Genomic DNA, 13,421 nt, shown 5'->3' with positions numbered 1-13,421 from the left:
TGGAGGAAACTCTGGTACCCCGTCCTCCCCCCACGCCTGCCCACGAACAGGCTGTTCTTGTTTACGACCCTCCTCCCTGGAGAACAGAGATTGCTCATCCCCACATGTGATTTGAGAGGGCCGGTCTCTCAGGCCTGGTGGAAACTCAAGCCCCAGCCAGCCACTTGGCATCGGAATGTTCAGCTGGTCCCCTCCTGGGGCTCATGTGACCGGGACCCAGCTATAAATATCAGAGGGGCCTCAGACCAAGACAGAATTTGGGCACCAGGAGAAGAAGGCAAAGAGGCTCTGTGTGGGTATTTTGTGATAAAGGCAAGACCCCAGGTCTGCGTAGAGCGAGGCAGGAGAGGAGGCAGCCAGGTGAACCCCCATACCTCCTGACAATATGGATTATAAATCAAGCCTGATCCAGGATGGGAACCCCATGGAGAACCTGGAGAAGCAGCTGATCTGTCCGATCTGCCTGGAGATGTTTACCAAGCCGGTGGTCATCTTGCCTTGTCAGCACAACCTCTGCCGGAAGTGTGCCAATGACATCTTCCAGGTGAGCGCTGGGCAGGGCCGGGTCCCGGGCCCCAGGTGGCCGCTCAGGATGCCTGTGGTGAAAGCCAGTCTTTCTTAGTGCAGGACTTCTAAACCAGGGCTGGCTTTCTCCCGTCTGGAGCGAAGCCCCCGCAGAGGCCTCTGGACGGAAGGGGGCTCAGCGGCGGCTCTGGCTGCCCCATTCCTTCTCCATGACGCGTGTTTCCCATTCCCACCCTGCCCACAGCTCCCCCACCGCTGCCCTGAGCCCACAGTTGACTCTCCAATCAGGAGTCAAATGCCTCAAGCGATAAGTGGGAGAGGCAGGCAGAGAGGAGAGAGAAACCAGACCCCTGGGGAGAGAGCCAGCTCCCTGGTGGCAAGGGGCCCAGAGCTTTTGGAGGAGGAGGGTGGCCAGGAGGCCCTGGCCAGTAGAGGCATCTTCCCATTCGAGGCCAGTTCCTTATAATATGGAGCTGGAGGGGATCCATCTCCTGAACAAAGGAAGGGGAGGAGTGTCCTGGCTGGGAGGCAGGATTCAAGGTTCCCAGAAGCATTTTACAAAATGTTCTCTCACAATTTTATCTTTGAATTAGCAGCCCTACGAGCTGGTTCTAATGATAATGCCCCTTGCGTGAATGGGGTGGAGGCTTGGAGCGAGAAGTTTGCTTGCCCAAAGTGATTCAGAAGATAACCGTGACTTGAGCCTTGGTCTGCCGACTCCCACGCTCGCTTAGTTATTTCTGAGGTGCTCCCTGTTATAAGTGGGCTGGTTCTCATCTCAGGATGGGGAGCTCTAGGTCAAATGGTTTGACAAGAACTGTTGGGGGAAGCAGGAAGAAGGACAATCGGAGATTGTCCCGGGCCTCACCTCTGCCCTTGCCACCTGCAGGCCGCAAATCCCTTCTGGACCAACCGGGTTGGCTCCGTGTCCATGTCTGGAGGCCGTTTCCGCTGCCCCTCCTGCCGCCATGAGGTGATCATGGACCGTCACGGAGTGTACGGCCTACAGAGGAATCTGCTGGTGGAGAACATCATTGATATCTACAAGCAGGAGTGCTCCAGGTCAGTGCGCCCAGCTGCGGGGAGCCCATCCTCCCTCCCCAGCTGCTCTGTCCCCGCTCTCCCCGGCTCCTTCCCATCTGCCCAGGATCCAGTGCCCTGGCTGGAAGAGCGACACTCGCCAGTCCAGAGAGCCCTCTCCCTCTTCCTCAGGCAGAACGGAGGCTCATCTCTGTCCCCAGCACCAGCTCCCGCTGTCACTCAGTGAATGGGAAGAGCCCAGACATTAGGCTGCCCTCCTAGGAGAGACTGAGACAGGAACCAGGGGAAGGGCGAGATGTGACAGGGGGAGGGATGCACTGGGGCCAGCTAAGTGGCCATGACAAGCAGAGAAAAGTGCAGAGAGAACACAGCTGGTCTCTCTATATAGCAAAGGCCATAGCTGTCGTTGTGGGCACTGGGGAAGCTTCCTTGTGCTTCTCCACAGCACCCCTGTGGATCAGGCATGACTTTCATCATCCCCATTCACGGATGAGGAAGCTGAGGCTCAAAGAGGTGACGTCAGCTGCCTAAGTTTTCCCAGCTGGAAAGAGAAATGGCCAGGGAACAGCCCCGATCTGGCCCCAAGTCTCCCTGTTGGTGAAACAGCAGCTCCATCCTGGGTAGAATTTGTGGGAATAGAGTTTGTGCAGTGTGTGGCTTCAAACTGGGGAGAGACACGGCCACCAGGGAGCTCTTTACACATCCGGACCCCTGACAAGACTCCCAGGCTGCTGCTCTCGGGCCCTTTGCTCCCAAACGTCCCCCAGTGCTGCCCGCAGGCAGCGGCCTGCCCCAGCATCGGTGACACACCAATCTTGGTGAGAAAAAGCCCTGGCTGGGCGAACCGTTGGCGAGTCTTTCTCTGTTACTAATGCTCTGCGGGAATTTGCCTTCATTTTCCCGCCTGCAGAAGACGGTGGTAAGGTTTGTTATTGTGACTATCAAATAGGGTTTTGATGGGAAGTGTTAGATGTATCAAATATTTATGGAGCACCTCCTGGGTCTAGGCACCGTGCTGAGCATTTTCCGTGCGTGACCCCGGTTTAATTCTCATGGCAGTCCACACGGCATTCTTACCCGCATTTTCCAATGAGGAAACAGAGGCTCGGAGAAGGTCAGAGGTTTGCCCAAGGCACCCAGCAGGTGGTGAAGCTGGGAGGGAGCCTGTCTAACTGACTCCATGGCGGACATTCCAAACTGCTATGGCCTCTGAGCTGCTGAGTTCAACACTACAAAAGTGCAGCTATATTGCCAATCATTCTCATAATAATCAAGTCAATATGGCACCTAAATATGGGCCCCCTGCCCCAAGTGCCGACCCATGAAGAGTCTGTTATGTCTGAACCCTTCGGGACCTTTCCACATACTCGAATGGCAGGAGAGCTGCCCTTTTTGGAGGGTCTGCTCTGTGCTGGGCTCAACACATTCATTTCAGACAGCTGCTATGATCCCAGTAGCTCTGGGATAAAACCAAGGTTCAGAGAGCAGAAATCACCTGCCCAAGGTCACAAAATGAGTGAGTGGCAGAACAGTGTGGATTTGAACCCAGGTGCTGATGCCTGGGCTTGGGAGAATGGGCATTGGGGATGGCAGTGGGCACGGGCACCAGGCCTCAGGGTCTTACCTCACCTCTGCAGCTATGGCCCTTCCAGAGCTCTCTTCCCCGAGTGGGAGTAGAGACAGGTGGCAAAGAGAGACCCCAGCCAGCATGGGGGGCCCTGGGCTAAAAGATGAAAGAAAGATAAGTCTGGAAAAGGACTTAGTTAAGAACCTGGGGAGATAATCATGCCTGGGGTGTGACCAGTCGTGCAAGGCTGTTCAGAGGTGAGGCGTTGACATGGACGGGGGATAGTCACCATCTGACATTTGTGAGAGGCTTGCTGTATTAGGGGCTGGGAAAGCAGCGGCAGTGTAGACATGGGGTTGGCTCTAAGTGAGCGTATAGTCTAGCTGGGGAGGTAGGACTTAGACCCAAAAAACTGAGCCTCAGATGGGAAGTAACTGATGCCTCGAGAGAAACACAAATTACATGCTAGAGTCGTAGAGAACGCGACCAAGGGAGAAAAGCATTCTAAGAATGTGTGTTTGGGAAGAAGAAAACTCTGGACACTGGAAAGATTTTGTGGACCTTAAGTCAAGGCTTAGGCCGAGCTGTGAGCCATGCCTGGGCTGCCCGCGTTCTGGTTGTGTGACTTGGGGCCCACACATTTCTTCCTTCTCTGAGCCTGGGGCCGCCGTCAGGGCATGCTCACTGACGTGATCTCTCCACCTGCACCACTGCGGCCGTGCCCCGCACTGCACGCTGCGGAGATGAAGAGAATAGGCAAGTTTCCCTGCTCTGACGGCGGTTACAGTCTGGTGGATTAAATATAGAATTCAGTGAGGCCATGTGTATAAATTGCTTTGCTCAGAGTCCAAGAGCTACGGGGACTATAATTGGAGTGAATGCACTCTTGCCTCCCCTTCCCTGACTTGATGGGTGACCTTGGGCAAGTCAATTCACCTTTCTGGGGTTCAGTTTCCTCTTCTCAGAAATGGTCTCCAGTTCCGACCCTGGGACTCTACAACCTTTCCCACGTTCGGCACTGGCGGGGCCTAAGGCCAGCTCCGTCACTGGTGTTGGAGTCCAAGGATGTGAGGACACCCTTGGTGTCACTTGGCTTTCCTGCTTCTGGGTCTCCAGAAAATGAAAAGGACTGGGGGCAGCCAGTCACTGAGAGCTCGGGCCCTAGATCCGGGGTGGTCCCGTGGAGCTGGGGAGGAGACAGGGACTTGGGACCAAACCCCCTCCCCCATCTGACCTGTGATTCTTCTCCATTGCAGTCGGCCCCCGCAGAAGGGCAGCCACCCCATGTGCAAGGAGCACGAAGACGAGAAAATCAACATCTACTGCCTCACGTGTGAGGTGCCCACGTGCTCCATGTGCAAGGTGTTTGGGGCTCACCAGGCCTGTGAGGTGGCCCCGCTGCAGAGCGTCTTCCAGGGACAGAAGGTACTGGCCCGTGCCGCTTCTACCCCCAGCCTGGGCCTGCGGGGCACGGCCAGATGCTTCAGGATGTGGCTTTGATCCCTGTAGATCTGCTGAGCCGGCCTTTCAGGAATAGTCCCTCTGGAGGGACTTCCCAGGCCACAGGGACAGCAGCCCTTGCCTTCCTGGGGGAGGTGGCTGAGCTCATGGGTTATACTTAGAGCCACTTGAGAGCACCTGGGTGTGGCCACGGGGGAGAGACCAGGCCCCTGGGTCAGGCCACCAGGGTCCTCTCAGGCCACGGCTTCTAAATCCCAGTGTGCTTCAGGCCCCAGGTACTTCTTCCTGGGCTGATTACCTCTCCTGCAGCAGAAAATGGCCGAGAGCACTCCTCCAGGGCCCCCAGGCCTGTGGGAGTCCCATCATCCTGCCCACGCAGTAAGGTGTGGCCCCTCTTTCCGGACACTCCTTCCCTGCCTCCCACTCTTCTCTTGATCTTTCTCTTCTAGAACTCTCCAACTCTACTTCTTTTCTGCATCCTTTCTTTCTTAGAAACAAACCCCTCCTCTGACAGTACGTTGCTGTTATATTTTGCTCACGTCCCCTTTTTCTGGGCCTCATTTGCAACATCCCGGACGTGGTATCTCTCTGACGTTCTCTGCTCTGGATCTGAGCAGCACCTCAGAAAGAAGCTCTTTCTCGCAGAGAAGGCGGGGAGGGTGCCGCTCCTGAGAATACAGGCCCTGAGACCACTTCTGTCTCTCCTCTCCTGATCCCCCACCCCTCCTGCCGTCTAGACTGAGCTGAGTAACTGTATCTCCATGCTGGTGGCGGGGAACGACCGTGTGCAGACCATCATCACTCAGCTGGAGGACTCTTGTCGAGTGACCAAGGTGAGGGGGAAAAGAGCTCTTGTCTGGGGGTCCAAAGCCTCTGGGTGCAGCCAGGTCTCTGGGGTGAAGGCTCACCTGTGGGTCGTGGCTACAGGTTGGGGCCTGGAGGCTGGGGTGTTCAACTGGGAAAGGTGGAGTGGGGACCAACTAATCCATTCATCCACTCATTCACCAAATGCTTCTGGAACACAGCTGTGTGTCAGGCCCTGCCAAAGGCGCTGGGGATGGGGTGGTGACCAAGACAGACCTGATCCCTGACTTCAGGGAGCATCCCAGCAATCCTTCTCAGTATTTCTTCAGCACGTGTAGTTTTCAGAGCATTGTTCTCAGTGTGTGGTGAACTAAAGCTTCTCGGACTTTAAAGTGCATTCAGATCACCCTGGGATCCTGTTAAAATTCAAGTTGTGATTCAGTAGGTCTGGACGGAGGCCTAAGGTTCTGCATTTCTTTCTAACAAACTCCCGGGGTTTGTCCAACATGCCGGTCCATGGACCACACTGAGTAGCCAGACTGTAGGAGCAGAAGGAAACATTTCTATCCTTGCAAAAGCACCCACGATTTCCCATCGCCACTTGAGGTGGGGCCTGGAGATGAGATGGGGGGAAAGGAACATCACACCCCTGGTGGACAAAGAGTTGTGTGAAGGGTGCTTTCAAAAGAAGAAGGGGGCATTGTTCCTAGTCATGCGAGGCTCCCAGCCTGACGGAGGATCCTAGAGCCGCTGGGCTGGTGAGGTACGGTTATTATACCGATTTTACAGGTCAGGAAACTAGCATGAGGTATCTATGTTGCAGAGAAGGGAGCCTCAACGAGCAGGCCGCTAGGGGAAATGCTGTTTCTCCACCCCTTTTAGGACCAACTGAGGCAGAGCTTCCTGAATCCAGTCTTATCCTAAGATGGGGGATGGGGGGAGGGTGAGAGTGACTTGGGGGCACAAGGGGGCCCAGAATCGATCATCCCATCTGACTCCGGAGTCTCTAATTTTGAGGAAGGGGCTAGCTTTCTTCATGACACCGGCCTCCGAGCGTTACTGGTGTGCGAGGGGCTCTGAGACCTCAGCAGGCGGTTTCTCGTTGCTAGGCCTTCATTCCGTCTCCTGTAAAATGGGGGTGTAGTAAGATCCCCTCCCGCTTCAGACCTGTGACTCCTAGCACACCCATCGCAGGAAGGAAGTGCAGGCACAGGGAGGAGGACCCCACAGGGTGTGACTCTGAGATTTCTGCCCCCAGGAGAACAGTCACCAGGTGAAGGAAGAGCTCAGCCAGAAGTTTGACGTGCTGTACGCCATTCTGGATGAGAAGAAGAGTGAGCTGCTGCAGCGGGTCACGCGGGAGCAGGAGGAGAAGCTCGGCTTCATCGAGGCCCTTATCCAGCAGTACCGGGAGCAACTGGACAAGTCCACGAAGCTGGTGGAGACGGCCATCCAGTCCCTGGACGAGCCTGGCGGGGCCATCTTCCTCTTGGTGAGCAGGACGAGGAGGGTGTGGGCGGTCACTTCGACTCACCAGCGCTGACTAAAGTGCAGGTCACGCTCCATCGCTGGTCACCCACATGCCCCTGGGCAAGCCATTTAAAGCTCTAAGCCTCAGCGTCCTCATCTGTAAAATGGGCACGCAACGATTCCTACCTTCTTTCCTCTTAGCTGATTTTGTGAGGATCAAATAAGAAGATGTTTGCGAAATGGCATTGTAAGCTGCCAAACACAGTGTCCACGTAGAGACTATTACATTGAGCACATGCTATAGGTCAGCCACAGAAGTAGGGACAACAGAGATGAGGGAGACACAGCCCTGCCCTAGAAAAGCTTGTTGGGGGGACAGAAAAGGATCAACAATAAGATTTCACAACTCGATAAAAATTTCCTAAGCACATACTGTGGACCAGGCTTTGGGCTAGACATTGGGTATAAAAAAGGTGATTAGGGTATGACTCTCGTCTTGGAGATTTGGGAGTTTAAGAATGTTTAGAATGATACTCTGAAAATGCAAGCTTCCTGCCCTGACAGTGGAAGGGTCCTAGAGTGATGACCGAAACCTTGTGTGGACCACGAACAGGAGGAAAAGACCCAGGTGCTGTTCAACTCCGGGCAGGGAGCAGGTCCCAGCTAAGCTAGGGAATGGCACCGAGGGCCCATCCGTTGCTCTGTCACTGGTTCTGCTGACTTCTTGGGGCCACTTCTTCTGCACTCCTAACCCTTCGCTGTCTTTCTTTCCCCCCACAGAGTGCTAAGCAACTCATCAAAAGGTCAGTGTCTCCCCAGGACTATGATCCAAGGCCCTAGGTCCCACCAGGGCCTCTGATCTCTGCCCAGTGGGCCTCCCCCTTTGCATTAAGTCGGCTGGGAGGGTCTCAACCCAGGCTAGCTTTCCTGGCCTTTGCATCCCTGCCTTCTTGGCCCCTCCATTCTGCTGGTGACTAGAGAGGAAACACCCCCCTCCACGGGGAGCCTCTAGGTGCAAGGCCTGGGTGTGGCCACAAATATGTGCGCTGCTGTGAATTGGAGCTAAGACACCCCCTTCTTTCATTGAGGCCCAGAAATCTCACCCCGCCTCTTCTTTCTCTCTCCCTCCCCCACAGCATTGTGGAAGCTTCCAAGGGTTGCCAGCTCGGGAAGACAGAACAGGGCTTTGAAAACATGGACTACTTTACTTTGGACCTAGAGCACATAGCAGATGCCCTGAGGGCCATCGACTTTGGGACAGGTAAAGGAGGGGGGGGGCGCCAGGCGTCTGTTTCCCGGCTCCACCCCTGGAAATCTGCTTCCCTGCCGCTGAGCCCCACCTGGAGGCAGGTCAACTAGCAAACAGTCAGACTCCTGTAGCCAGCTTCTGCCTGAGCCCAGAGCCTCGCACAGTACTTGCTACATAGTTGTCGCTCAGTAAATTATGTGTGGATCCACTGCAGGGAGGCCTGGGGCCCCAGAAAGAGCACATGGCAACTGGAGTCAGGCAGAGTCAGTTCAAATATTGGCTCTACCACTTGTTACCGGTGTGACCTTTGGTGAGCTCCTCTCCCTCTCCGAGCTGCATTTTCTTCCTCCTTTTTATTTTTTATTTATTTTTAATTTTTTTTAAAGATTTTATTTATTTATTTGACAGAGATAGAGACAGCCAGCGAGAGAGGAAACACAAGCAGGGGGAGTGGGAGAGGAAGAAGCAGGCTCATAGCAGAGGAGCCTGATGTGGGACTCGATCCCATAACGCCGGGATCACGCCCTGAGCCGAAGGCAGACGCTTAACCGTTGTGCCACCCAGGCACCCCTCTTCTTCCTTTTTAAAGTTTTTATTGATTTTAAGTAATCTCTACACCCAACATGGGGCTCAAACTCCAGACCCCGAGATCAAGAATCATGTGCTTCTCCGCCTGAGTCAGCCAGGCACCCCTGAGCCTCATTTTCTAACTTCGAAAATTAAATTAAACGTGGGCCTACTAATAATGACCACATCATGGTGCTCTTGAAACAAATAAAAGAGCGATGCTGAGGGGTTTGTCAGGCACCAGACATAAACTAATTATTGCCCGAGGCTGGTCGTAGTGTCAGCTTCCAGCTTCCCAATGCTACCCTCTCTGATACCAGGGCACCTTAACTGACCTGTATTCTCTCCTCATTTCTGTTTGTGATTACTCTCACATAGAGTACCTATAACAATCGTAACAACATAACCATAACAATAATGGGGGAAAGGACTAAGGGGAAACGAGGAAACCAGATGAAGAACAAAGCTTTAATAATTTGCTCAAGGTCACACCATTGCAAGGTAGCTATTTAGCGACAGAGAAAGAGAGAGCAGATCCAGTTGTGCCACGTGTTGTGTGGACTTGAGAGGCGATGGTCCGATGACCAGCTGAGAAAGAGAGCCCGCACGTCTCGTGTTGGCTCTGCCACAGGCTTTCAGAATCCGGTGTCGAAGCTCTGCTCGAACTCCAAAATACCCCACTCATTAAATTCTGTCATCTAACTTCACGAGGTAGTTTCTATCGCTGTCTCCATTTTGTAGTTAAGGAAATAAAGCCGAGAGGGGGTCAGTAATTTGCTGGAGGCCACACAGCTAGTAAGTAGCCCACGCGGACTCCACCAAGGGCCCTCTGGCTCCAGAGACCCTGGGCAGGAGTCGATGAGACAATGCGTGTAAGACGTTTGGCACACACGCGTGCGCGCGCACACAAGACGCTTGGCACAACACTTGGGCACATAGGAAGGGCTCAGCTGATGTTGCTGAGAACAGTTAATTGTGATAATAATTAAACAACAACAACAAAAAACCCTGGGTTATGCACAGGTCCCAGCTACGTAGCCGGAAATCAGGCTGACATTTTGGAGGCATGAACTCTTTCAAACCCCCCTGCACACTCTTGACAAATGCTCTGGCTTTGTGGGGCTCAGGGCCCCAAAGCATCGAGGAAGTGGCTTGGGAGGGGAGGGTGAACAGACACGTTCCCTCTTAGTGGAGCGTGAAGGCCATGTCCCAGGATGGGAAGGTGAGGACACAGGTCGCCGTCTGTCTGGGGCTCAGCTTCAGAGAGCTATCAAACAGATGACCCTAGAAATGTCCCCCACCCCACGGCCACCCCTTTGGAGGCTGTGGAATAAGGAAAACTGGACAAGAAGTGCTAGGCAAGCAGATTTCAAAGGCTGAGCAAATTCCTCCAAGACAAGGACTCTGATCCCTGAGAACCAGGGAGTCCATTCCCCCCAGGGGACGTGTCTCGGTCTAACTGGCAGACGTGCAGAGGCACCAAGTGTGTTTCCCCCAAAGTCCCCTCTGGTCACCGGCAGGTCAAGTGACAGGAGCTGCTGTTGCTCCTAGAACAAAGGTGTCTTGAACCTCCCTCCTTGGAGGGGTGTGGGAAGGAAGGAGGAGGCCAGGGCAGGAGGAAGCAGGCCTCTGTGCATCTTAGCTTTGGCAAGCTCGTCGTCTCCGGGGACACTGATGTCACCGCATGGCTGTGTGGTCCCAGCTGGCTGTGGAAGGGGTTTGGGTAGGTGCTGTCTCCAGCCTGGTGCCCCTTTGAGCAGCTCCTCCAAGGAACTGGCTCCGTCCTCATACAGTTCTTCTTTGTCACACACAGATGAGGAAGAGGAAGAGTTCANGCTGTGGAAGGGGTTTGGGTAGGTGCTGTCTCCAGCCTGGTGCCCCTTTGAGCAGCTCCTCCAAGGAACTGGTTCCGTCCTCATACAGTTCTTCTTTGTCACACACAGATGAGGAAGAGGAAGAGTTCATCGAAGAAGAAGATCAGGAAGAGGAAGAGTCCACAGAGAGGAAAGAAGAAGGTAAGAAATTCCTCCACTTTCATGCGTTCATTCATTCGTTCAGTCATTCAACAACACGAAATCCCGACTGTGTGCAAAGTGCTGTGCTGGACCCTGGGGACGATGCCAGCATGTGGTGATGGTTCTAATATGGGTTTTTGAGGGTAAAGTCCTGTTCCCTTTATCCTTAGAGAAAAAACCCCCAAACTATTCATAATAAAAACTTTCATTTTATGGGGCGCCTGGGTGGCACAGCGGTTAAGCGTCTGCCTTCAGCTCAGGGCGTGATCCCGGTGTTATGGGATCGAGCCCCACATCAGGCTCCTCTGCTATGAGCCTGCTTCTTCCTCTCCCACTCCCCCTGCTTGTGTTCCCTCTCTCGCTGGCTGTCTCTATCTCTGTCGAATAAATAAATAAAATCTTAAAAAAAAAAAAACTTTCATTTTATACCTCAATGACCTTCCTGAGTGGAAAGCAATACAGTGTCACATAGAAGACAAGGGACTTATGAGCCAGGCTTGACCCACTGAGAACTTTTGTTTGGCCAGCACAATGTTTAAAATTTTTAAAATTAGTTGCCAACATTTTAAAAATTAGGAGATGGGGGGACAGGCTTTTTTTGTTTTTTAAGAGAATGAGAGAGAGAAAGAGAGAGAACTCCAAGCAGGCTCCACACCCGTCTCACGACCCTGAGATCATGACCTGGGGTCTGAACGGGCTGCTCCACCCAGGCGCCCCTGTTTTTTTGTTGTTTTGAAAGAAGATTTCAACTAAGAATCTGGATTTCCACCTTCTTGTGAAAATTTGGAAAGAACTAACAATGCTTGCCCCGCTCCCTAATCCCAGAGAGCTGGCACTGGGCAGGGGCCGCCCCCTTTGCCCGTTTGCTCCGCCCACCTCTGTCGCCTGCCGGCTTTCCCCGGTGGGGTCCTCCGCTGGCCTCTGGGGGCATTTGCCCACCCACGTGTTCTCGGGGTAGGCGGGGTAGTCATTTAGAAAGCTCTCTGTGCCCAGAGCGTCGTTAAGTGCCTGGGTTCTGAACGGCAGCCTACACACAGACGGATGGTATAATTTTGGGCTGTTCACAACTTTTCTGGGTCTCAATCTACTCATCTATGCACCGGGGCACGATAATACTGACCGCAAAAGGTTCTAGGGAAGAGTAAATCAGATCACATTTAACAGTGTCTGGCGCATAGAAAGCACATGTTTGCTAATTAGCACATGTTTGCTGTTAGCATTTTTCAAGCCAAGTCACTATTGGAACTAAATTCCAATCCAGTTGAAAAAATACAGGCTACTCTTTTGGAGTTTGGTGTTGGGTGTGCAATCAGTGGTGTTTTGATGACTAAATTCTATTTTGGTTTAAAAAGGCACAGGCCAGGCAGGAGTTGGAGTCTGATAATTTTGTCACTGGGGCTCAGTAAGCCCTGGATCCCCCCCGCCCTCCCGTGCCCTGTCTTACCTTGTGTTTCTTTGTCTTTATCTTGCAGGACACCAGTAAGGAGCTGGATGAGGGAGAGACCTTCTGGATGCAGAGAGACTGGGGAGGGTGGGGATGGGCCCAGCTGCCTTGGTGACAGGCCCAGGGTGGGAGGGGTCGGGGCCCCTGGAGGGGCAAACGGAAGGTGTGTCTTCTCTCTGCTCAGAGAGCAGGAACTAGCAGTAGGACCCCCACTGCTGTGTCCAGCAGCCACTGAACCAGAATTGGAAACATGCTTGAAACAACCACACAGGACACTTTTCTACGTTGGTGCAAAATGGAATATTTTGTACATTTTTTAAATGTGATTTTTGTATATACTTGTATATGTATGCCAATTGGTGCTTTTCGTAAAGGAACTTTTGTATGATAATGCCTGGTCATTGTGTGACTGGCTACTGTTAGAAAGAGGGAAGGGAAGCCAGCCTGACAAAGCTGCCCTCCTCCTTTCCTGGGAGGGAGGGCTGGGTAGCACTCACAGGCCGAGAAAGGGATACTGTACGGTGCAGGTGTCAATGCCGATCCCTGACATAGGGGATGGCAACTGAGTTTGTGTTACATGTTGTTTCAATAAATGCACAGCGCTCTCTTTCTGTTATTACCCAAAGAGCTGGGGTTTCATTCAGCCTGTTGTTCTGGAAAGAACTCAGAGCGGATGGACAGAGGTCTGATGGGAAGTGTGTTGCAGGCCCGGTTTCCACTCCACCAAAGAAGAAGTTCTTTAAACTCGCATTTCCCAATGGGAGCGCCGTGGAAAGCTGGCCCTGAGAGGGGGTCCCCAAGAAACAGCTTCAGTGCCTTGTTTTCTGGTTCTCCAGAACACTGAGACTGAAGCAAAGCTTCAATGCTGTAGCGGCAGGGTGATCCCAGGGCGGCCAGAGGGAAGGGAAGTGGCAGTGGGACAGGAAAGGAGGGAAGCAAATGTGACGTGGGGCATTACTGAGCTGGCCACGGCTTCACCAAGAGAACTCCTCCCCCCCCCCGCCCCCAGCTGCTTGCTCAGTCACGGGAGATATTTCTAGCAGGTCATAAAGAATGCAACACCGCTCAAAGCAGTTCATCAGAGGGAAGAAGGGAGGGAGTTCCTCTCTGTCTCAGGATCGAAGTCCGCCTCCCAGAGTGTTAATTCCAGACTTCATGCAGGGCAGGCCGAGCCAGCCGCCAGTGCTAGGGGATGGATAAGGCAAAGACCAAGGCCGAAGTAGCTTCCAGGGCCTCCATGAACAAGGAGCCAAGGGGCCAGCAGAGAGGTGAGGCCGA

General features: G+C 53.4%; 1 protein-coding gene across 2 annotated transcripts; it reads left to right on the top strand.

The window, feature by feature from the left end:
• The first annotated feature begins 234 nt into the window (after positions 1–234).
• Positions 235–12,762, top strand: TRIM63 (tripartite motif containing 63). Of its 2 annotated transcripts, XM_034647079.1 has the most exons (9): positions 239–544; positions 1,415–1,587; positions 4,390–4,558; positions 5,332–5,427; positions 6,657–6,890; positions 7,649–7,671; positions 8,005–8,129; positions 10,628–10,699; positions 12,172–12,762. In XM_034647079.1, the coding sequence occupies exons 1-9, from the start codon at positions 386–388 to the stop codon at positions 12,180–12,182; spliced, it is 1,062 nt and encodes a 353-aa protein (XP_034502970.1). In that variant the 5' UTR covers positions 239–385; the 3' UTR covers positions 12,183–12,762. The 2 variants fall into 2 exon arrangements, with proteins under 2 accessions (XP_034502962.1, XP_034502970.1); XM_034647071.1 differs by lacking the exon at positions 12,172–12,762 and having other exon boundaries at positions 235–544; positions 10,628–10,833.
• The last annotated feature ends 659 nt before the right edge of the window (positions 12,763–13,421 follow it).

The sequence above is a fragment of the Ailuropoda melanoleuca genome, chromosome 2 (genome assembly GCF_002007445.2).
Source record: "Ailuropoda melanoleuca isolate Jingjing chromosome 2, ASM200744v2, whole genome shotgun sequence".
NCBI lineage: Eukaryota > Metazoa > Chordata > Mammalia > Carnivora > Ursidae > Ailuropoda > Ailuropoda melanoleuca.
The sequence above is the reverse complement of the archived record's forward strand: the minus strand, read 5'-3'. Positions and strand labels throughout refer to the sequence as shown.